Consider the following 24,813-nt stretch of genomic DNA (forward strand, 5'->3'; position numbering starts at 1 on the left):
ATACGTACCCCTCCTAACAATACCTATTTCTGCAATGCAAATGATAAACAACTGATTTATAACTTCTTAAATAACACCTACTGAAGACGCACTGAACAGCGCAACAACTGATTCAGCACAATCGCACAATCACAGGCTCAACCGAATTCAAGAGCTCGAAAAATTCCCAAGTCTCAGGATAATTTGATCATGATGAGCTTGAGGATTAAGCATCCTAAAACTGTATTCGAATGAAAGAAGAAATTGACCCACTGATTATCTGGCCCAGCATTTCTTTATTTTACTATACTTCTTGAGTAACTGGTCACTAGATTTATACATCCTGTCAAATGCTTGAGTACCAATAAAAATGATCTACTTACACTTTGCCTTCGTGGGGATCTTCTTCTCGTCCCTGAAATTAAGAAAAGCGTTTCATCCCTCATACCAAAAAAAAATATTAGGTAAGTTATCAGGTAGCAATCAGCATAAAACGTCTTAACATGAATTCTGATGTTAATTTGAATTAATGTACATAAAATCTATATTCTGTTCTTGACAGACTTTAACAGCTATAACCTTTTCATGCTGCTAGTAAACAGCTCCTTTTCTAGAGCTCCGCAAGAAACGCTTTTTGACCAAGGCAAGTTACCAGATTTGAACGTAATTTTCCGATTTGTATTTTAATTTCTAAATCATAAATACACTTAAGCTTATGTCCATGCAAAAGCCATCATATGAACTGTCATATGCAACAGCACAGCAATGCATAATTGTATAAGCTTTCACCCTTGTAGTATCAAGATATTTTGTGGATAAAATACATTCAACAACACTAAAATCAGCAATACAGTATGTTCTTAACAAATGGGACGACTGATCCAGGCAAACGCAGATCTACTTACCACTTCTTCTACCAGGTCGTTAACGATCAGGCCCTGCTCATCAGTCCGCACGTTTGTAACCCACATCCACCCGTCATCGAGTTCATTGTGAACAATAAACATGTCCCCTTTTAGGAAACTGACAACAAAACAAGACAGGCTGGCCATCAATACCAATAGACAACACACTACAGAAACACTTCTCCCTGCCAGAGATCTAATAAATAATGGTTGTGAAGATGTCAGAAAGTCGTACTTCATCACAAATTTACCTTGGATCTGCAATAAGAATACCTCTCTGCATTTACATGTTAAAGAACATATTATTTAAATGCAATTCTAAATGTGTGTGAATGTGAATGTATAGAAAAAGATATATGTTGCAATTCACAAACACACATGTACAATGTTGTTACACAACAGTAAGTGATCTATTCAGAACACATGGATTGAAAGATCTACAGGAAAAAAATATTTCAAAGCTAATGAGAGCAGAATGAGATTCAAAGATGCATGTTTTAAGCCAGGTGATTTACTAAAAGGGCAACTCTATGACTGGTGACTTGTTCTCATCCAGTTATGTGTGTTTTTTCAAAATGTTCCCCCAAAATAGTTTTCAAAAAGCACAAATGGAATCAAATGGAATGAAAAGCGATGCTTTGAGGAGTATTTTATTCTGTCCTGCAATACCATATTTCTGACTGAAGGTGTCTCCTGCAAACCAACTAAAAATAGATTCAGTTCCTTCAAACAACTAAGGGGGAGTATTTAGTGCAAGTCATATTTTCAAATACACAAAATGGAATAGAGTACAACATTTAAGATCACAGGCTCATTATTTAGACAAGTTATATCTTTTATAGAAACTTTTTAAATTGTGCTTTGCATTCAAATTAGAATCTCATAAAAATGTTATACCATTTTATGTTATATAATACTACACAGAATCTCACAAACTTGAACTCTTCAAACCACTTAGATTCATACACTGAAATATTGCAAGAACAGAAGAGTCAAAAAACTAAAGTCAGATTTTTCACTTCTCTTTTGTTTTTAAATTTTACAATATATACATTTCTCTTTGTTATTATTTCTTTCATGACATGGAATAATTTTACATTGCTTTGGTAACAGGGTATTTTGACACTATATGCAGGATTGAGATGATCAATCTAGCAGTAGCCATGTAAACCATACATAGTATGAAGAGCTCCCCTTTGTATTAAAATTACAAAATGCAGTTAGTTACCCACTTACTAAAGGAGAACTTTTCTTAACCATTCAGATCATTCACAAATATGACACTTTTTATGCACAGAGCACAGAAAAGCCTTTTGCTTCCTGAAGACTCAGTATTGCCTATAGACAGCTGTATGGGGCATTTCTCACCTGATTTCGTCAGTATCTGGCACTTTGGTGTATGGAAGTTTGGCTCGCACTCTCCTTCGGTCTTCCACAGGCTGTAAAGTGACATTAATCATGTATTATTTTAACTGATACACCTATAACTGTGTCAGAACGAAGGCTCTTTTTGCCGTGTGTAAAACCACATGTCCAATAAAGTGATTTAAGTAACATCACCATAGGTGAGAACTGTAGGTCTCTGGCACTTTTTAACCTATGCAATCTACAGGCTGATTCACACTGGAAGACTTCAAATGATCTGATCTTGGGTTTTTTTCCTGATTACAAGCCTCTTTTTCTTCCACGACAAATAATGCTAATTAAACCTGAGTCAAAATCCTGACAAATTATGCCTAGTGTGGAATTCAATTACGGTAATCTGGGGTAAATGCAATGCTGTTGTAAGTAAATTTAAGGGAGGGACGATCTCACTGATAAATATTGGTTTTGATTTCATTGCTGCTTACTTTGTTAATATACAAATAAAACTAATACATCATTTTAAGACTTTTTTAAAGATTTATTTACAGTCTTGTACTATCATGGTTGCAATAAGCAAGAAAAACATTCCTGGCACGTTGACTTTATAAAAATATTATGAGTGACATTTAATTCATCAGATTCTCACCTCTGGAGGAGCCACTGGAGACTGTAACTTTTCTCCTTTAAGTAAACAGGATACATAGCTGTAATATCCAATCAGGTCTGACAGCGAGGAAAAGCGACGTCCACCAATGTAGTAATCTCCACACATAGCTATTATCCTGAAGACAAACATACAGGTTCACATCACACTATCTGCCAGCACACAAACAGAAATAATTCTGAATAAGTGACAATCAAACTCCAAATTAAAAGCTTGCCAAACCCTTCTACTTGTCCATTTTACATTTCTTACAAACAGGGGAGTAATAATTTCATCATCCTGGCAGCCTTCTTCTGATACATTACTTAATAGACCCACATGAATCTGGACTGAAATTATGCAAGGATTAAAAAAAATAACAATGAAAAATGTAGTGGTAACTCCAATGCTGTTCAAATTATATTTTTCATAACTAAGTGCAATTCTTCTTCAGTTTGGCTTATTAAAGAAGTCTGCACTATTTTTGCAGACAAAGAAGCCAGGATTAAATTAGGCCTTGACCAACTGGGTAGCATTATACAATCAGAGATTTATTAAGATCACTTTAATGTAATATGCAAGATACCAAAAATAAGCTAAATCTATTTATCCCTATATTTGGAGATGGTAAATTGCAGGGCTCAAACACTGTCCCTTCCTCTAATTTTCACATTTCTAAGTACAAAGCTCCTGGCGCTGTAAAATTAAACAGAGTGACTCCGGGAGCTTTAAAGCTAAATAAAACAAACAGCTTCTTCCTTCCTTGCAGCTTATTATAGTAAACACACCTTTTGTTAAGGTCAGCATATGTTAAAGCATACCCCAAATCTTCCGCATTTTAATGGCTTACACACTTTTTCTTATGCCAGCTTTTTATTCATAGTTTCCATTTCTAACAATAGCCTCACTGTCTTTTTTATTTATGTGATTTGTCCTCCCCCACCTTCATCTTGTATTGGGGCCAATACCAACACCATCTTGAAAACAATCTTCCTTAAGTCTTATTTTTGGCAGTATCTTAACATTCATTACTTCGGTTTAGTTCTTATGTTCACCCTTTTTGGGTCTCACTCACACTTTGGAACTGAACCACCCAAGTTCAGCCATTGGGAAATAATACATTAAGTGCTAATTCAGTTATAAATTATGGATGATCATGTAACTCCTGTAAAGCAGAGTGAGGGTGGTTGGGGTGGAGAGAGTAAGAAAGGCAAAAAAAAAGAAGAAAGTGTTAATTAAGGTCTCTGAAGTTGGGCTGTGAATTTAACTTTATGGTCGTCGTTATCTCCACTTCTATACGAACAGAATTCAGGTGCATGCATTTAAAAAGAAGGCACCGATTACAGATTAGAGTCAATAATCTCCAATGCTGAGTTGTGAATGTTTGCGACTTTTCTTTATTCAGTCTATGGAACAGAGATATGAGGGGAAATCTAATCAGATGCCGCACAGAAATATTCATGAAGTCATATTCACATTTGTACACTCTAAATGGGGTATTGCATGTGGAAGAGTTAAAACAAAGACTGAACAACTAAGATATTAAAATGAAGACAGGTATTAACAATGAGATGGTATTAACCTTAAAACTGTCTTAGCTTTCAACTCTACTTGATCTTTTCTTACTCGGGCCAAACATATTTTATATGATAATTCTTGAACTTGAACTTTATTAGCTACATTTCATAACTAATTCATACTGAACCACCTGAGAGTTTTTACCTGAAATGATTGACGACGCTAGTTTTGCTCAGGAAGGACAGCACGAAGGACCCAGGTCTCCTGTCGCTCTCCCTGATGAGGTAACTGCCTGGCGTCCTGGCCTGCCTGAGACGTTCTTCCGCAATTGTCCGATCAAGCTTTCCATGATACCATCTGGAAGGCAAGTCAGGACGTAATGAATTAGGACAACTCATTTCTGAATAATTCCAACCTCCGTAAAAAATAAATTACATTTGATTTCTATGCAACCATCTACAATCAATAAACCAAAAAAATATCTTAACATTAGCCAAGTGACATTATAAAATCTGGTTCATGCTGGTCCTGGAAGAGAGCATTCTGATGGTTCAGTGAAAATGTTTCTGTGTAGTACACATTAAGGAGAAAACACTGTAAAAGAAAGGCTGTAAAACACTGCAAAAATATAAAACATGGAAACAGCTCGGTGTTGTTTTTCAGATAAGATGCACATATACTCCATGAAATATTCCTATTTCTCTGCATTTCACTTAGAAAATATTTCAGCAACCTTGAATAATCCTAAATTCACGCTTTTCCTCACTTCTATTAAAAACAGTTTTAGGTGCCTATTATTCAGAAGTGCGGGCTTTTGAAGACCTGAATTTTGTTCTTACTGCTTATACAACTGGTCATAATTATTATAATTATGAATGCACCAGGAAATCTTACCAAATGTGTCTAAAAAGAGAAGAATAGATTTGAACCACTCAATAATGTATAAAACAGTTAGCCACATTAAGAACTATAACTATCGTCAGATTGTATCAAACATTTACAATCCTTATAAACATTAAGCAATTACCCCTGTTCAAAGAGAGCACTGACCAGCCAGACGTTTGGAAATCGGGGACAGAAACTTAAAATGCCTTGGTAAAAGATTTTTTTTTTAAAGTACTGTATAAAAGGGGAGTTACTATATAAGTGAGTTACCACAGCATAAAATGAAGAATTATAATTATCGTGCATTTGTAATTATTTTGCACAAAGATCACTGAAGAAAAAAGTCATTTCATTTACATAATCATGGAAACAATCAATACTGAATAACTTCTAGTTATGGAAACACCAGCAGCTGAAGTAGTAGACAGAGTAGTAAACATTGTCCATTTTGTCTGTTCAGTATTCAGCTTGGACGATTTGCAAGGTCACTTAAAAAAAGACAACCCCTTAAAAGATCATAGGGAAATCCTGACTGATAATATGGAAGTTTCATCGTTCAAATGGCAGTAACAGAGCAAAGCTGACTGAAAACACAATTATGGATGCAGAGAGATCTACAAGGATAGGTAAAGGAAGTACATTTCAGAAACTGGGAACACATGTTCCCCCAGGCTTCCCAAACCTTGCTGAAAGGCACCAGTTAATGCTTGTATCAACTTTATTAAAAAAAATACTTCATCATATTCCCCCAACCCTTTGGATTTGAGGTGTTGAGGTTTGTTCGTTTTTTTTTTGCACAAGCATGACAATCAACAACACCACAAGCTAAGGTGTAAATGGATATCTTTCAACCTAAAAGATGGGCACTCCAAACTGGTTTCTTAACATGCATTCGCATTCACTCCAGATCATATCAGATGGACCACATGTTCCAAACCGTTCCAAAAAAAAAACTGATGCTGGGTCAGATGATATGATATCACAATGACATATTCCCCTATATCAGTATAGTGAAGAAAGCAGTATTTTGACATAGTTGTGACATTAATTCATATATTTTAGAATAGATATTGTTCCTCATGGATATATTCTTCTGTGTGATAAAAATGATTTCAGTTTTCAAGACTTTTGAAATTTGCAGCCTTCTAAAATGCATAATTGCATCATTGGTATTGTTATGAAATCAATTTGTTCACAAAAGTGATTATTTTTATTGTTTATTGATATACATTTTTTAAAAGATTATTTTATTGTTTATTACCACCAGGATTTCAAATCTGTTGTACTATGTCCTAACCATGAGAACAGCTTTTCTAAAATAAAAGGTCTGGAAGCCACAATGCTGAAACGAGTAAAAGCAAATACTATACAGTACATTTCCTGTCCTTTGTAATGCTGTTCTCTCACAATGCACAACTCACTTTGGAAAGGTTTTGCTCCAACATATAACAACGCATACAAAAACACCCCGAGGCTTGCTATGCTTTTTTAGGTGTTGGAAAAGCTTCTGTCCTGCATGAGCTTTGTGTCAAGTGATGCTTCTAATTTGGTCAGAAGTTTGAATATCAATAATCCACAGAGACTTTCTCTCAGAGAAGTTTGCATGAAGACTCAAAGCAGGCCTTTTGTAGAAGGAAGTAATTTATTTTCCATGCAGATACCTTTATCCAGGGTGACTTCTAATACATGTATAAAAAGTACTGTTCCAAGTACAAAACATGCATGCAGTTACAGTAAAAACCAGCCAACAAGGAATGGAGTGACTAAACAATTATATTGCAATCTGCCATTATATTATCATTTTAATTTGAATGATCATTTGCAAAACTGGTGTAAATTGCATATAGATGAAGGCAGTCTGCTAATATTGTAGTTGCTGTACAGTACATATATCTGTGGATATTCATGGAATTCTTTAAAATGTGGGAACAGTGGAAAATGTATTTTTTATGTCCATGTATTCGGCTCAAACACTGAATTAAGAACTACAATAGGTGCTGGGAAGTGAGACACTTCCTGTTCTAAACAGATAATTTAAAAATAAAAAAAGACATTTCAAAAATATTAAATTCATAAATGCTGCAAACTGGATTGATAAACATAGCAGAGGATGACTACTTGTTTCTGAGCTTTGTAAGAATCCATGCTGAAGGCATCTACAATATAACAGTACCTCTCTAGGTTCAGAGAATATTTAATTGATCTGTTTATACATATTTTATAGCTATATAGTTTATTTTAGTTTGAATTCAGAAGTATTTTCTCATGTTGTACAATATAACCCAGCACAACATACAAAACGGACGTGTCTTTCACCTTTGTACAGTCATAAACTGTGAAGGAGACAGATTAACAATTGGATCATTTCACCAAAAGATAAAAACCACCAAGGGTCAGTTTGTAATGTATGTTAATGTATGCCCCAGAATGTGTTTCATCCATGTAATAAAGCAGACTGCGGAGCAACAAACAAAGTCACTTGAATTATGACCACGCCTAAACAATCTCATCTGCTTTAAAAGGAATAGACACTTTAAAAAAAATCACTCGGGTATTTACAATGTTGCAATTCTATGGTTCTCAGTAACACACAATATTAAGTATGTGGGACATACTGTATATTGTACTGTGGGACAATATTGTATTGTGGTGTATATGTACACACATTTTCTATGGATGCTACAGGAGGCCTAACCAGCTATATCTAAAATAATCCTGCAGTACAAGACTGTACAGTATCAGTCTTAAAAACCATGCATGCAGTAGTTTCCCGAGACACTAGTCCAGCACAGGCCTCCCACCCTGTCAACAGCAAAGGTTCTGTAGACTGGAGGTCCAGATTACACCACAAGCTACTCTCAGGCACTAAGAATTCCCAACGATGCTGTTTTAAAGCTGAGGGCAGTCATAGAGATCTTAAATAATAATCCTATATCAGGATTTCTCCTACTGTCCATACACTTACAGAGTCTTTTTTTGGCCACAAACTGTGCTTTCTTCTGGTGTCAAGATTGCTTTCTTCATGTGCACCTTTCAGTCAGGACATCTTCACACTGACGAGTGCAAGAGGGCGCAGAGGCACTGAGCATGTTACAGAAGTGACGTGACCCCCTGAAACCCAGACGGTGGAGAACTGTCTAGAGGCAGAAGGCCTAGAGGTCACTGCAGACGAGGGAGGAGCACCGTGTGCCCTGATCGAACCCGGGCCAGTGCCGTGCAGAGCTGCACCCTTCACACACGCAGCAGGTTAGATCACACTGAGGAGGACAGAGGCTGTCATCTATACCTTCAAAAAGGCATTCCAGCAGGAAAGAAACCCATTAAAAATGAAGTAAGTCAACATGGTAGCTTCTTGTGCGTGTTCCTCTACTCTCCAAGGAACTTCCTAAAATAACAGCTCTCTCACTTGCATGGAATATTTTTTTTTCTAAACCCTTAGTGCTAGCAGAAGCTGAAAATCATTCCTGTTCAGTTGCAACGCATCATGCATAGAAAAAACACACATTTCAAGAATTTCCTTGAGATATAAATGTGCTTAAAAGGCCCTTTATTAGATTTGATACATCAACCACAAATTTCCGTATTTAGAAGTGAAGACAGGAACTTCAGGGCTTCCTGTTTCGTATTTCAGAAGGGCGTCAGACATTCCCTTTCCACTACCTAACAATCATTCACATCAAAATACGACGACATTCAACCACAACACAACTACGTTCTTAGTTGTGCATTGGCTACACAGCTGTTGCACTTTCAGAAAGATAAAACTCAAGACTACACGACAGTAGTAGTAGTTTGCTGGGACACTTTTATCAGCTATTTGAATAAGACAACGACCACGTCTGCCTAACAAGGCAGGACTGACCCGTGGATTTGGATCAGAAAAGTCTCAGAATTTCAATACCAGCATATTTCAATACCCGATACGAGCCTTGTTCAAGTTGTCTGAAATTCAAGAGAGTTTTGCGTCACTAAATTCAGGACACGTCAATAATCAGCACTACCCTGTGCAGCACTATTCAAGCTGAAATAATTGTGAAAGGAACCTGAAGTGTTTTATGTGCTAACCTTCAATCTGTAAAGACTTAGACCAACTTTGTAATGACCTAGATAGACATACAAAGAGCCGGTGCAGGGTCCTGTGATGAAACCATGTATTAACATGTCAAGCTGCAGTATGAGCTCTAGAATACAGTATGTATTCGCTGTTTTATTTCCTCCATCAAGCTTGCTCTTTACTGTTATACAGGGCTCAGGTAAGTAGCTTCCTAAAATCTGCAGTGTTTAAGGTCAGAAGGAAATTGCAGTTTCCAAAGCATGTATGAAAACGTGCAACAGGATTCCAAGTCGTCTATCACAGGGCACACACATCGCAAGAAAGCAGTCATGAACAAGACCGATTGAGCCCTGACACGGAAAAAACACCATGTGCCTACATAAGTGAAAACAAGGAATGATCTAAGCACGACGATTTTTAGAGGACGGCTTTTGTTGCACATCTTGACCATGTGGAGCAGTGGCAGTTCAAGTCCTGGTCCTGGAGCCCCGTCTCTCCCATTCTCTTGTTCCAGCTGGGTTCTTAATTACTTAACTGAAACCCGTACTTTAACCAGCTAACAACGTTCTGCACCTCGAACGCGATTTAAAATTCTTGCTCTCTCATAAGTTTTCTCAACCACCCCACCAGGAATAGTAATCACCGACGTACAGAGACAATTCCGCATGGTACCGTGTTAAACACAAAAAAAACTTCTGTATCAGGACTGGAAAAAAAATAAGAAAAACATGTAAATGTACTTCTAAAAATGTAATGCATCTTTTAATTTCTGCTCAAATTTCTGGTCAAATCACATTCTGAGGTGTGTGCTAAATTTACTATGGCCCTCCACTGTCATTTGCCCTTATTTTGGGCACTGCTCATCGTAAGAAACTCATTCACATCAAACAAAGAAACCTGTGGAGACAGCGCCCCACGCTGCAATGCTGGGGAAGTACCTATGTTTCCTTAACTACGTGGGTGACCCTTTGCTTCGTGAAATAAGTACTGCAAATGCACAATTCCATCATGCGTGCTCTCGGTTATGTCACACTGACACCACAGTCACTAAAAACAGATAGAAGAATCAGGACACAAGTTCAGCTACACACGTGTGTCACAGTTAAGAAAGTCTCTGTGGTCCTGTAACTGACAAACAACACAAAAAACAAAGTCATGTGGAGATGCATCACAATGTTGGCAGCTGCTGCTCCAAGCACACCATTCAAGTGTCACAGGTTGTCTTCTAAACTTGGCGTTTCCACAGACCTGCTTTGGTTTTTATTGAGTAACAATTTGAGGATTCACTAAGCAAAAAAAAATCTAGAACCAATCACATATTTTAAACTACACTTGTCAGCCTTCTTTCAGATAATTGATACAGATGCACACAAATTATTTTTTCTTTGAATTCCTGTAGTTTTAGCCAATAATTCACACTTGCATTACCAGCACAAAGGATATCCTGACAAATCAAAAACACAGTACAAAAATATTTGAACTGCATTAAATGCAGCACCTGGACACAAAAATGGGAAAAGAACTGCATGATTTATTCAGCCATAAAGGCTGCTCTTGATTGTAGCTCCTTTTTGAGGACTTTTAATTGGTTAACGAGATTAAGAAAATTGAAATATTGCTTTTGTCACACAAAATGAAAAAGAGATATGAAAAAGTCTAACTGGGAGCTATAAGCAATATGTTCCAATGTTTTGCTTCAACCTAAACCGCATGGGTCTATGATCACAATTCACAGTTGTATTAGCAGTAGAAAAGAAGGCATTGCAACATCATTTCTTTTTATATATATATATGTTTGAATGTATTTTTTATGTGGTAAGTGTTTAAAACAGCAACAACATCAACTGATACATCATATCCATGCAAGTGAATGGTTCTTTTTTTCTTGATTATTCTGCACTGTCATTAAATCTTGTTATCAGATCGGGTTCTATCAATATGAGCCACAGAACCAGCCTTTACTGGTGCATGCCAGAACAACATTAAAAAATAAACATTGACATTTCTCTTTTGCCATTGGAGTGGGCATTGAATAACAAAAGTCCAGTGCTGCATGAATGAGACTAGGATTTAGAAGTGATATTGTAGTTTCATCAGAGCTGGCAGCGTTACGTTACGGAAACAAAAAATGTAAAATCTAAGACATTTAAAAACTTAAAATAATTTTATTTTTTAATTTAATTTAAATAAAATGGTTCTTTTTATGCCTCTATGAACATTTACGCAATGTTTTATTTTTAGACAAGATTATCCACTCATTCAGTTCTCTAAATTATTTACATTAAAGCTCTCTGCAGATATTCAGTACCGTTCATGTGGGATTTATACTCTCATGGAGCTCTGCAATGTCAGAAGCTGGACATTGAGAAGCGTATAGTCTACTTCTCTTAAATTACTTTTGTAACATTACGTTTCATTGAAAATGAGAATGTGACCTTCGTGGTTTGCCTTTAACAGAGATATTACCAATTACAGAGCTGCAAACTTCTCTATTTGTGAGGCTAAATTTCAGTAACTGACACTCCAGACAAGGAGGGTTAGGTGAAATTCAAGATGCTTTCTAGCTGCTGATGGAAACAGCCCCGTTAAAGCCTCTCAGAAGGCATCCAGTCACAATTCATCAACATCAATGAATAATGAAAATTCACCATCTGCATTAGCAAGGCAAAAACATACTCTGCCACAACAAAAGCAAAAGGAAAAATATTTCTACCACTTGAAAAAACAAAGCTTTTGGTTAGCCTGCAACAAATACTACTTCCTTAAAAACTCTTCCCAAAATTCTGAAAACAAAAGGCAATTTTATCTTTAAAATTGAGCTAACTATAATTATAGCTGTTCACAACATACACTCGAATCTCATCATTTCTGAGACCCAAATAAAATCACAGGAAGCTCATAATCCATTAAGCAGACACATTGTAAGTTACAGTAATGTTTTACCGTACCTATAAAATAACCTGACACCTCAAAAATCTTACATTTTGAAGCCAAGCCACACAAAATTCTAGAGGAACAGTCTTTTTTCCCCACATACCAAAGCATTCTCACGAATTACTTAAAAACACACCATTCAAGCAGTTCTTCTAAACCCCGATGTTAATTATTCTAGCAGCAAATATCTTCAGAGCTGTATTTATCCACTTTAAAAAGCACACTACACAGTATCATGCCTCAGAACCAAAATGTTAAAAACATTACCTGTTATTCACACATCTATAAATATAATGCCAAAGCCATAGCATAGTGCACCCCCATCTTTAAAAGGTATGTCAAAAATAAGCATATTCAGTCGTGTACGCTGTGCAGTAACTTCAGCAGAGAAGTCAAACAAACCTTAAAATAAGAACATGAAACCATATCCCCCCCATCAGATAGACAGTATAAAAAATAGCACTGGTCAGAAATTCACTCAAGGCAAGTTAAAACGCCAATAATGGTTCCTTGTCTCACTTACGATGAATTCACCCTTTGCTGCATGTCTTCTTATATCCTAAGCTCTCCTAAGGTAAGCCTGCTTCTTCCCCGCCAAAGATCACGAGTTACTGGAGTACGATTTCTCCGTCTCACAAAGCACAACTGACATAGTTCTAATTTAGTCTTCGCCATGTTCAGAAGAACCTGCTGCTTCAATAGACACCACATTGTGCTCTAGGTCACTGAGCTGATTTGTTTGGGTTTTTTTTTTTAAAGCAGCTCAATAAAATGCAACAATCAAAGGAGTGCAATTCATTCATTTACAAAATAATAATCCTGCTTTTTACGAATCGATATTCCAAGAGAAGGTTTATTTCTCGATTGTGCAACATTGATTTTCTCAGCATTCATTCTGAAGGAATCTGCCGGGTTGACTTTGACAACACCTTTGAGGTTTTTCCAATACTTGTGTCAGGTGCCCTCACAGCCTTCTTTGTTCAGGAGTAAAAAAGGCTCAGTGTAGGACATTATTCCCTTGAGCCCCAGACTGTATCTGGTTGCTCATCTCTGGACCGATTCCAGAGCAGCAATATTTTCTATAACTTGATCGAAATTGTACACAATAATCTAAATGAGGATTTAGATTATTTAAATTCTACATATCCAAGTATTTTGCTTGAAACCCCCTTTCACACAGAACGTAAATAATAGCAATAATAATGGCCGCTGGCCTGCAGTGTCTGCAGCGTGAACTGCCTGTGCCGGATCTACCGGACGTGAAACAAGACTGCGTGAGACCTCACCAGAGTGGTCCTGTTCTCTGGCCACCGCGATGCCAGCTGCTGGGCAGCGCGAAAGGTCAAAGCAGCACAGACATGGCATTATTAAAGGAGACTGGCGTTTCATATGATTCGAACTCTTGCTTTTGTTACTGGCGCCCTGGACCCAGAACTGTGACCCCCCCGCCTCTGAGCATTAATTTTAATTCCAAAAGTACGGCGGAAGAAGCAGCATCCAGTCACATCTAACAGGAGCTCAGTTCTTAGGTTTTCAGGTAGGGCTGGGCGATAATTCGATAATGATAATTATCGCAATATAAATATCCTCGATTTAATTTTAACAAAAGTTCGATAAATGTTCGATATATATATATGTTTATGCTTTGCGCATGCGCACAAAATACTGCGCAAGTGCGCGTGCGTGTTGCAGACCGGGCAGCTAACGTGGTGGTGTTTACCCACACGGTGGTGGCTGACAGGACTGTAGTTAGAGCGGAGGAATGAGTGACACTGAAGCAAATGTAGTGCTGCCAACGACCAGCTCAAAGGACGATGACATCATCGACAGAACAGGTCATTCAACTTCGGTAATTTGGAGATATTTTGGCTTTTTACAATCAGACATAAAACAGAGCACTTTAAACTTTGCAGTCTGTCTGAGCCATCTTCTATGCGTGTTTTATTACACTGCAGTATTTAATTTTTCTATTAAGATATTTATTTTGTAAATTTTACTCATGCATATTTTGACATAAAAAAGACTTGAATGCTCTCTACCTCAGATTTGTTTAATGTTTCTGCTGTTTGGCAAGTGTTTGTTGTGTTCTTAAAATAAAGAGTTGTTTAATTTACCAATTAACTATCTGGTTTCTTCAACTTTCACTCAGGAGAAAAAATCTGCCTTTAAACTTGAAAGAAATAATGATTTGATATTTATCATGATAATTATCGATATCGACGGATATGAAAAATTTTATCGTGATAATGTTTTTGGCCATATCGCCCAGCCCTATTTTCAGGTTGCAAGGAAAAATGTAAATGCCCAACTTGGCTACAGCTCTTAACTCACTTCATCATACACTCCCAGCAAACAAAAAACGGTGCTATCTGGAAACTACCGAATATAAACCTCAAGGTTGTCATCTAGTTCACAGACCTAAAATGAGTGTTTGGATTAGCATCAACTAAGTAATTAAAGAAGTAGTTTCACAATATTGTTTTACATTGTATTATTGTCGAAAGCTGATTATCCTTTCATCCTCCTGTGAAAAGTACAGCAATTTTACCATAATCTGTGCCGAGACTGATTTCTGCAATTAAAAAAATCACAATTTCCTCCAGCAGCCTCTTCCCCAAACTCCTCCACTAAAAAGGGTGAAGCTTACAAATGTCAAGCAAGACATTAACGTGCTAAAAAATAAATCAGGTGGAAGAAACCTTTCCCATCTTTGCAATTATTTGCACTCTGCACTTTTTCAGTACCAACAAGTGATAAACTGACACAGAAGTAAAATAAACTTTAAAAAAGAAATAAAATATATGCAGGTAATGTAATGCACACAACCACCACAACTAAGAGAGAATGATAAGTAACAAGAAAAGAAGCAGACGGTAGAGCTTATAGAGTTGGATTATGTTACGTTCCTCTACGTTTCTCTGCAGTCATTAAAAATACAAGAGCTCCAACGTGCATTAGACTATTTAATAGCTTTCAGCCACATAAAAGTGGTGCGATTTTGTGGAGACTGAATGGGGTCAGGCACCATCTAAGATAAATTAGTGATAAATTAACAAATGCAGATCTGTATTTATCTAACATTCAAATGTAATAATAAATATTCAGAATAAATTGCGGTTTCGGTTTTGTCCCAAAAATGTATGCTTCTTATTTCCAATTGTATTGTATCATTATGAGGTTTCTATGTACTGTAAGTCTGATCATCTTCAGATAATCAATCCAGGTTAGAAAGAATAAGAAAACTAGGCTTTCACAGAGCTATCACCTGACCAGTATATAAAAGGTGTTTGGCTGGAGGACCAATTTAACCATTTAAAGAAGGATGTTAAGGCGTTAGGACACTAACTGCCTCAGAGCACGGAGAGCTGTTTCCAGCGCCGATTGAACATTGCAACCGATCACCGAGTCACACATTTCTTTACTCTCAGGTCCTCTTTCTGTTCACCAGAACCCAACTTCATTCATTTGCAACCTGGCAACAAAGGTTTGGTGTATATACACGTGAAAGGCACCTCTATGGGAAGGACTCTGGGACACTGTGCCCACACGTATCATGTGCATTCCTCTGCCCAAAGAGCACACGCTTCATTTGAACAGTGTGGCTCAAAAGGCGGGGCTTAAAAATACTATGTAAAAGGGAGGCAGAATTGTGTTTCTCGCCAGATTTCCCAAGTGCGAGTTCCTTCCAAAGACCACATTAACGGTACAGGGCTATTGAGCCTGCTACAGAGGGGAACGTCACCCTCTTGGAGCTCCATCTAGGTTGGGTATGAGAAAGTGGAATTCTCTGCTGTCGCTGTGTACAGTGATCGAGTCCCAGGAGGATCAGAGCTGTTGCTCGTTTAAGACAAATCTGTGTTATTATAGACACGTTCTATATGTACGGTATATAAAAAATAATTAGATGTTAACATAACTTTTAACAAGAAAATTATATGCAAAGTAAAAAAAAATCAGTAGACTAATGTTTAATACTCTATCTTTAGCATTTGACTGTTTTACTACTAGAAAGACATCTGTGTTGATGAGGAATGTAATAGGACGACTACTGCATCATCGTGCCAACGCACGTACTGTAGCAGTTCAATTAAACCCGTCATTCTCAAGATCACGCAGGGCCATTTATCCCCTTCTGTAAATTAATATTAATTGGATCTCCGATACCAGAATGTGTGGCTCCTCTTCCAAAAACAAGTACTGCACCGCAAAGTGCTTCCCGAAAGGGATGAGCTCAACATCATGAATATATATGCTTGCTGCTGAAATTGATTCCTTCACTGCCTGCACCATTCTTGTCTCAGAAGTTTCTTATTCCATAAATTCCCCATAATTCCTTAACACCAGGTATTTTAAGATATTTTAACTGCCCCCAGACAGTGAATTCAGTTAGCAGTGGGAGTCCCACCCTCTCCACATCAGGAATAATAAGGAGGTTTTTATATCTGCCAGGAAAACCTAAACCTGACTGTCACTAGAGTGTCTGGAGAGAACTCCTGGAAAGGCATCAATAAGCCTGTAGTACATCCAATGTATTCATTAAACTAGAAGACTTTTTGTGATGTCATTGCTGTTGCTGTCATTACACATTGTAGTTAACAACTGTGTTATAACTGTGTATAACAGCTGCAGTTATAATAGTAACTACAGTACATTGTAAAAATGTTTTTATGGAAGTTAAGGAACAGATTGTTACATCCAATAACACATGCTCTAAGGATTAATATGTTACAGTATTATTCTAAAACTATTCTATACTGCATAGAATATATTGTAGCAGCATTATCAAGGTGGCTTTTAATTTTCCCTCATATTCACTTCAGAAAAAATATAAATGAGGGGAAAATCTTGGGAAATAACAGCTGTGGGACAAAAGATTTGGTTTGCTTTACACTGGAAAAAGTGCCACAGCTTGTTAACTCGTCTTGCTGAATGAACCTCAGGAGAGAGACAGCTCACAAGTGACCTCCCTTGGAAGAACAGCTGCAAATTTGCATTAATCTACAGCAGAACAGTTTATCACTATTTCCTCTATACTGGGCTCAGAAGGATTGACTGGGAATTCTTAGATTAAAGACCAGACGAAAGCCTTTTCTGTGGGATATTCCATTAAGTACAGTTCAACATGACATGACAATTTACTGACTCCAAGTACATCACAAAAGCTTCCTGCATTCTTTTAGCCTTTTTACTTTTTAACATAGGAAAAAACAAATAAAAAGTTAATGACTTATTCACATAAAATATTAAGTTCTTGCAAGCAGATACACAGCACCATGTATACTCCAACAAAAAATGAATAAAAAGTAATACAGCCTTGACAATAAGGTACTCATTAACCATTCTCAAACAGCATGCTGTAGGCATTCAGGGATTGTTTCAGGGATAACTTCCACTTGTGCCCCCTGGTTTGTTCAGTGCTCATTCGCAAGTGAAACTATGTTAAAGTGCAGGAGGCACTTATTCATCCAAACTGTTGTGGGAGTGTGGAACGAGCTACCAGCCGTGTTGTTGAAGTTAGTATACTGTTGTTGGTTTTTTTTTTAAAGAAATGGCTAGATGAGATTCCTGGATCAATAAACTTCAAACTATTAAATGGGCCACATGAGCTGAATGACCTTGTAACCTTTCTTACATTCATATGTGCTATATAAGCATTTGGTTGATGATTTTAGAGTTATTTTATTTAAAGGGGAACCATAGTCCCAATTTCTCTGACCGGTTATTAGATCTCAGTAACAAAATGTGTTGATGGCACATAAAAAATTAACAAATTTCGAATTAAGCACAAAATCGTGAAAGTGCAGCAAGTCGCCGTGTTGTCGTAAGAGCAAGAGTTCCCACGAATTGTGACGTGAAGCGGCCCTTCCTGCTCACTAGTCACCATAATGACTAATGTATGAGTAAATAAGCAAATAAGGCTGTGCAGGAGATATTTCACCACAGAAATGTTCCAATATGATCTGTATGCAGAATGAACAAGCAAGTAGTATTTGTCAATAAAACCGTCTCAAAGTCGAAAACAATATTTCTATTGGACTAAAAGAGGTGTATTCACAAGCCTGCTTGTTTACAGTGTCATACAGCCGCAGCGCCTCACCGCAAGTTTTGTTGTCTCGTTCTGAATCGTAGAGCATGGCGCTACCCGCACCTGGAAATTCCGTACACTTTGTGATGTAAATTTGGAGGTTTTACACATGACTGTGTACATTTTTCTTTCATTGTGGTTTGAAATGCGCTCACCAATGCTGATTCTTTCTAACCCTTAAGTATGAAAATAGCGTTGCAGTTCCCCTTCAAAGTACAGGAAGGGGCAGTAGAGCGGTGTGGTAGCTAGCATTGCTCCCTCAGCACCAATGGATAATGGTCTCAGTTCAGGCCACACAGGTGTGCCTTCTAAGTGGAGTCTGCATGTCTCCCATCGATGGGTGCTCCTGTTTCCACCCACCTTCAAGAAACATGCTGGCTGAGCTAACTGATGTCTCTAACCTGTCCCCGAGTGCTTCAGTGGTTGTGTGCAGCCTTTGCACCCAGAGCACAACCCCACTGTGCACCCACCTTATCCATCCACATGGGGCTCTGGGGCAGCACAAGTCTTAACCGGGAACACACTGCTTTCTAACGACATCTGGGCGGACAGATTTCTTTACCGAGGTACTTTTCTCGTTCTTGTTTCTCTTTGGAAACATCAAACAAAACAGAGACTTGTTAAGTCTGTTAAAAGAAAAACTGAAATAAACGTGAGTCATCCTGTGTGGTGCTACTAGTTTGACTCTGCAGAGACATGTGGGAATGCTCTCTTTTCTTCTTCTGGCAGTCTGTCTGCATTACAATGAGAGGATGTTTTTTTCCCCTGCAAGACTGCTGTACACTTTTGGGGGTGTATTTCTCATCTTGCAACATGCGGCACAGCTAGGAAGTAAAGCACCTACCATCTTGAAAACATGTATTCCTACATATGGTGTGCAATACAAGTAATACTAGAGGTTTAAAAAAATATGGAAAGTGACTTCAATTTCAGAATAATTCTTAACTATTGACTAGTTTTACATGACTTTTCCCAACAGGTGTTCAGGTGACCTTTAGTTAACAAAAAAATATTGTGAATTATTATATTTTGGTGCTGCCTTTTATGCTTGAGCCAAAATATTGCTGAGAAAGTGTAAAATTCACAGACAATAAAGCAGCCCTCACAGTTATTGAGTGAATGCCTGTAAACTGCATACAAGCTATGCTTTGATTAATGTCCTGAATTAACAGATTTGAAGAACAGAAATATTTAACAGCTGAGTGGTGCATGAACTTCATCCTCAACAGATGAACACCTTCACTTAGAGACGTGTGTAATTATAAACTAAATGCAATATAGCTTGCACAGAAAGACTGTGTACCTTTACTTTCCTTTGGGTTCTACACTAATAAGGATACAAGACAATTAATCCTTGATTAGGAACTGCAAGCAAGAAAACAAACATTACAGCATGTTTTGCTCTTACCAGAGCCATGAATAAATTCAAGTTATTCCTTAAAAATGTCTACTGCAGAGACCTGATGTCAAGTGAAAACTTTATATAACTAAACATTATTTTAATTGAACCCTATTAACATGAAAACTGAAACAACAGATACAGTCATGTGAAAAAGAAAGTACACCCTCTTTCAATTCAAAGGTTTTACAGGTCAGGGCATGAACAACAATTGTCTGGTCCTCACCAACTTTTATAGACAAATCTATAGACACAACAGATTTCACTATGTCATTATTTATTCAACAAAAAGTAAGCCAAAATGCAGAAACCATGTGGGAAAAATTAAGTACACCCTTACTGCTTTAAGAATTAATTAAGAAGGTAATTACCAGCCAGGTGCTGCTAATCAAATGCATTTAATTAGTTGATCAGAAGGAAGTGTGACCACCTCTACAAAAGCAGAACTTCTGGCAGTTTGGTGGTCTGGAGCAATGAACTCAGAGAAGCAATTGTTGCTGCTCATCAATCTGGGAAAAAGTTATGAAGCCATTTCCAAACAATTTAAAATCCATCATACTACAGCGAGAAGGTTTTCAAATAGAAAACATTCAAGACAGTTGCCAATCTTCCCAGGAGTGGGTGTCCCAGCAAATTCACCTCAAGGTCAAACCGTATAATGCTCAGAGAAATCACACAGAACCCAAGAGCTACATCTAGGGATCTACAGGCCTCAGTTAACATGTTAAATGTTAAAGTTCATGACAGTACGATCAGAAAAAGACTTAACAAGTATGGCTTTCATGGAAGGGTAGCTCTTCTCTCCAAAAAGAACATGGCAGCATGGCTTAGGTTTGCAAAGCTGAATCTGAACAAACCACAAGATTTCTGGAACAATGTCCTTTGGACAGACGAGACCAAAGTGGAGATGTTTGGTCATTATGCACAATGCCAGGTGTGGCGAAAACCAAACACAGCGTATCGCCACAAACACCTCATACCAACCGTCAAGCACAGTAGTGGTGGGGTGATGGTTTGGGCTTGTTTTGCAGCCACAGGACCTGGGCATCTTGCAGTCATCGAGTCGACCGTGAACTTCTCTTTATACCAGAGTATTCTAGACACAAATGTGAGGCCATCTGTCAGACAGCTAAAGCCTGGCCGTAATTGGGTCACCCCACAGGACAATGCTCCCAAGCACACCAGCAAATCTACAACTGAATGGCTGGAAAACAAAAGAACCAAGGTGTTGGAATGGTCAAGTCAAAGTCCAGACCTCAACCCCATTGAGATGCTGTGGCGGGACCTAAGAGAGCTGTGCATGAACGAATGCCCTCAGACATCAATGAACTGAAGCAATGTCATAAAGAAGAGTGGGCCAAAATTCCTCCAAAACGATGTGAGAGACTGATAGACTTACAGAAAACGATTACCAAGTTATTGCTTCTAAAGGTGGTTCTACAAGCTACTGACTCATGGGGTATACGTAGTTTTTTCACACATGGCTTCTGCATGTTGGCTTATTTTTTGTTAAATAGATAATGACAAAGGGGAATCCGTCATGTGTCGTTTGTCACCTGAGGTTAGAATTACCTAATTTTAGGACCTGGTAAGGACCAGATCATTTTTTGTAATGTTCTGATATATAAAACCATAGAATTGAAAGAGGGTGTACTTTCTTTTTCACATGACTGTATATCAAGCTCTTAAAAAGAAAGGCCATTTTAAAGGTTGGAAGAACTGAACAGGCACTGTCAACACTATCCCCAGCACACGGTAAATGCAAACAGGGTCTAGTGGAAATATCCTCTAGGGACCTTTAAAGAGCACTGGGAATGAAAGAAGCCTATAACACATCCTCTTCACAGTCAGAAAATGCTTTCTTTACCCTATCAAGTTCGAGATGATGGCTAGTTTCAGTTGAACCCTATTGTGTTTCAGGCAGTATCATCATGGCTGAAGCAATGTCCAAGAAACGTCTAATACTCTTCTAAAAATAGATCGGTCTAGACTAATACTGAAGTGCTATTTATACGTGACATCACACACTGTGCAGTGCATATTGATTTGCTTTTCCCTTGCAAAATACAATGTTGCTCTTTTTAACTCTGGTTACCATCAAAGTTTAATAATAAAACCTGCTCAGACCTATAACATTTCAAAATATACTAAATTTTATAATTCGTTTTTAATCATATCCATTATTGGAAAAAAAAAATAGCTCGCATGACGGGTATAATCTATTTCCATTTTAAACTATTTTAAAACGATGTTTTGAAACATTAGCAAAACCTCACTCAGACTGCCGTGTACACTTTTTGTCGTCAATTTAAAAAAACACATAGCTGCTTTGCAATCCATCCAAATAACAGTGGCCAGGCGCTACATATTCCCAGGCTTAAAGAAATGCCCTACGCAGACATGCTGAAATAATCTTTTTAGAATTGATCAGAATTCAGGACAACAGGACCAGGTTTTGCTCAAAAGTGCACAAATATCTCAACGGTATTGACTAAGGCAACCCAATGGACATCTGCAGCAACAGTGAAACACACAAGATTTTTTCTATTTTGTATTTCTATATTTTATAAGTTACCATGGGCAGTGGTAAGTAAAAAATGAATTTTAAAATGTTAAAACAAATACAAATACAAAGCATGTCTTTACACCGAGGTTTGTAGGAGTATGGAACAAGCTGTCCAGTCCCGATATTGAAACTAATGCCCTGGCCACTTTTAATAAACAGAGTCCCTGGATCAATCACCAACTACAAAATAACCTAGCTAAATGGGCTGAATTGCATTCCCTTTTTTTTTCTTTGACCTCACCCTTAATGTTCTTATTTCAATTAATCCCAACACAATGTTATGTTACAAAGCTTTTCCAAACCTAGCAGGGGATTGTTTAAAGATAACAACTGATTTCTAAAAACATGGAACAACCTAACTGTTATTGAAAATGGTAATTCTTCTGCTCAGTCAAGGTAAAATGATCAAATGGCAGCTATTGACCTGTTCAGGTTCTGTTGAATTTAATCACTCTTAGATACTGTATAGTTTAACCATAATATTCTCCCACAGAGTTTAGAACAGCTGTTCTTGCTCTCTGTATTTCCACAGTGTTTGGAACAAATAACCAATTGCTCTGTGGTTATTAAATTAGGAATTCGGAAAGAAATACTTGTTTTCTCGATTTACCTTCTTTATTGATCACTAGTTGACATGTTTTCTTCCATCTATAGAAAAGGGTGAATTCGAGTGACCTATGGGATTTGCTACATAGCTTCCACAGGGCCAGGGCTGGAGATCCCTGCTGGGGAATATCCTCTACTCTTTATTTCACTCATAAGGCGACTGTGTGTGTATTGATGTTTTCATCCAGTCCCCACACTCACAGTCTAGGTTTTGCAGGTCAGCGTCAATCATGCGTGTATCGACGTGTAGCAAGTGTCATTTGTAATTAACTCAAGGGTGGACAATTATGGCTCTGGGAGGTTACAGAGCACTTTCTCACTCATCATTGTTACCATCTAGTTTACTCTAATCTACTGGATTATTTAAAGCCAATTTATAAAACTTTGCTGTACTCTAGCTCAAGCTGACCACTGCTCAAGTCATACAAAAGCTGAGACTATTCCTCCACAAATTTAACATCCAAACCAGTTATCCATCGATCTATTTTCTAACTAATCTACCCGTATTTCTTTGGACTGTGGAAGGCAACCTACTTGAACACAGGGAGAACACACAAACTCCACACAGACAGCACCCTCAAGAACAGAACCAGGGCCCCAGCATTGTGAGGCAACTTACCACTGTGCCACAACGTTGCCCTAAACCAGTTATTTAAAAAAATAATCACAAGTTATTTTTTATTCTATACCAGCACAGTGTGGAATCACCAGTTGTTACAGGCCTGCTCACAGTGACAACCCCTTTACCCACACAGAGGCTGGGACCCCCCTGACCCGCCACCCCTTGATCTCAGATTTAGGGCACACAGCGGCGCACAAGAGCATCGGGGGGAGAGGCACATCCCTCAGTAGCTCAAATCATTTCACTGGGCAGAGAGAGCTCTAGCCAACCCACCCCACCCCTAACTCCAGGGGGCACCGAGCCAGCTGCACTCTGGCACTGGGAATCTCGCTCATAGTGGCTCAGAATGAACATCTCTTTAGCTGAGCCATTCGGCAGTCCCCAAACCTGACATTTTTTTTATGAAGAACTGAAGTTTACAGTTATTGCTTTTTCATTTACTGAATCAACTCAATTTAATTGAATCGAAATTTCTTAAATTAATTTTGTCCCCCCCCCACGGCTTTTGTAGGAAGCTCCAACCTAAAGTCTAATTTACATAGAGAAACATGTATTTACATCTTCGCTCATTCCAAAGTAAAACTAGGATTCAAACTTCCTCATAAAAGACAAGTAACCAGGCTTATCAGATATGGAATTTATTTCCATTAGCTTACGCCATAGAATTAAAAGTCAACAGATTAATTCAAAATATTCAAATTTTTTATACACAACTGGAAGTATCTATTAATTCACAAAGAAAATAGTGATATTCTTAAAGTTCTGCTACAAAGAAAAATGTTTCTCAACTGTCAGCAATGGAATCTATAATAACTTAAGTCATACATGTAAATTATACAATGGAAAAGCAATACCATCAAAGCTCAGCTTCGTTATTTCATTAAAAGTTGCTTATCTTACAAATACATTTGTAATGCTGTTCCAGCTTCTCCACTGTAACAGTTTACAGCTTTTAATCCTCTCTAATCTTCGTGGAAACTCAGAATACATAGCTTATTTTAAGTCTTTTCTTTGTTTTAGTTCAAGTATTCAGAAAAGAATATTAACCAAAATTCAACTTCTGTTCATTATGGCACCATTAGGACCGTGAAATGTACTTTTTCCTGCTACCTACAGTATTGTTAAAACCACAATACTGCTGCACAGTACAGCAACATGAATGATTTCTACCTTAATATGCTATAAAGTATGTTCACTCAGATACGGGGTTGATGAAAATACTTTTATATTCTATTCTTGTAAATGCTCCTTT

General features: G+C 37.7%; 1 protein-coding gene across 2 annotated transcripts in view; it reads right to left on the bottom strand.

The window, feature by feature from the left end:
• rasa1a (RAS p21 protein activator (GTPase activating protein) 1a) overlaps nucleotides 1–24,813 on the bottom strand; it is a 49,553-nt gene that overhangs the window by 14,323 nt on the left and 10,417 nt on the right. For both annotated transcript variants that reach the window (XM_088910331.1, XM_088910332.1), the window contains exons 2-6: nucleotides 4,615–4,767; nucleotides 2,896–3,031; nucleotides 2,253–2,323; nucleotides 885–1,002; nucleotides 363–394 (exon numbers count right to left, since the gene is read on the bottom strand). In XM_088910331.1, the coding sequence (XP_088766457.1) occupies nucleotides 363–394; nucleotides 885–1,002; nucleotides 2,253–2,323; nucleotides 2,896–3,031; nucleotides 4,615–4,767 (510 nt within the window). The remainder of the gene's footprint in view (nucleotides 1–362; nucleotides 395–884; nucleotides 1,003–2,252; nucleotides 2,324–2,895; nucleotides 3,032–4,614; nucleotides 4,768–24,813) is intronic.

The sequence above is a fragment of the Atractosteus spatula genome, chromosome 3, assembly GCF_055471065.1.
Source record: "Atractosteus spatula isolate fAtrSpa1 chromosome 3, fAtrSpa1.hap1, whole genome shotgun sequence".
Taxonomy (NCBI): domain Eukaryota; kingdom Metazoa; phylum Chordata; class Actinopteri; order Semionotiformes; family Lepisosteidae; genus Atractosteus; species Atractosteus spatula.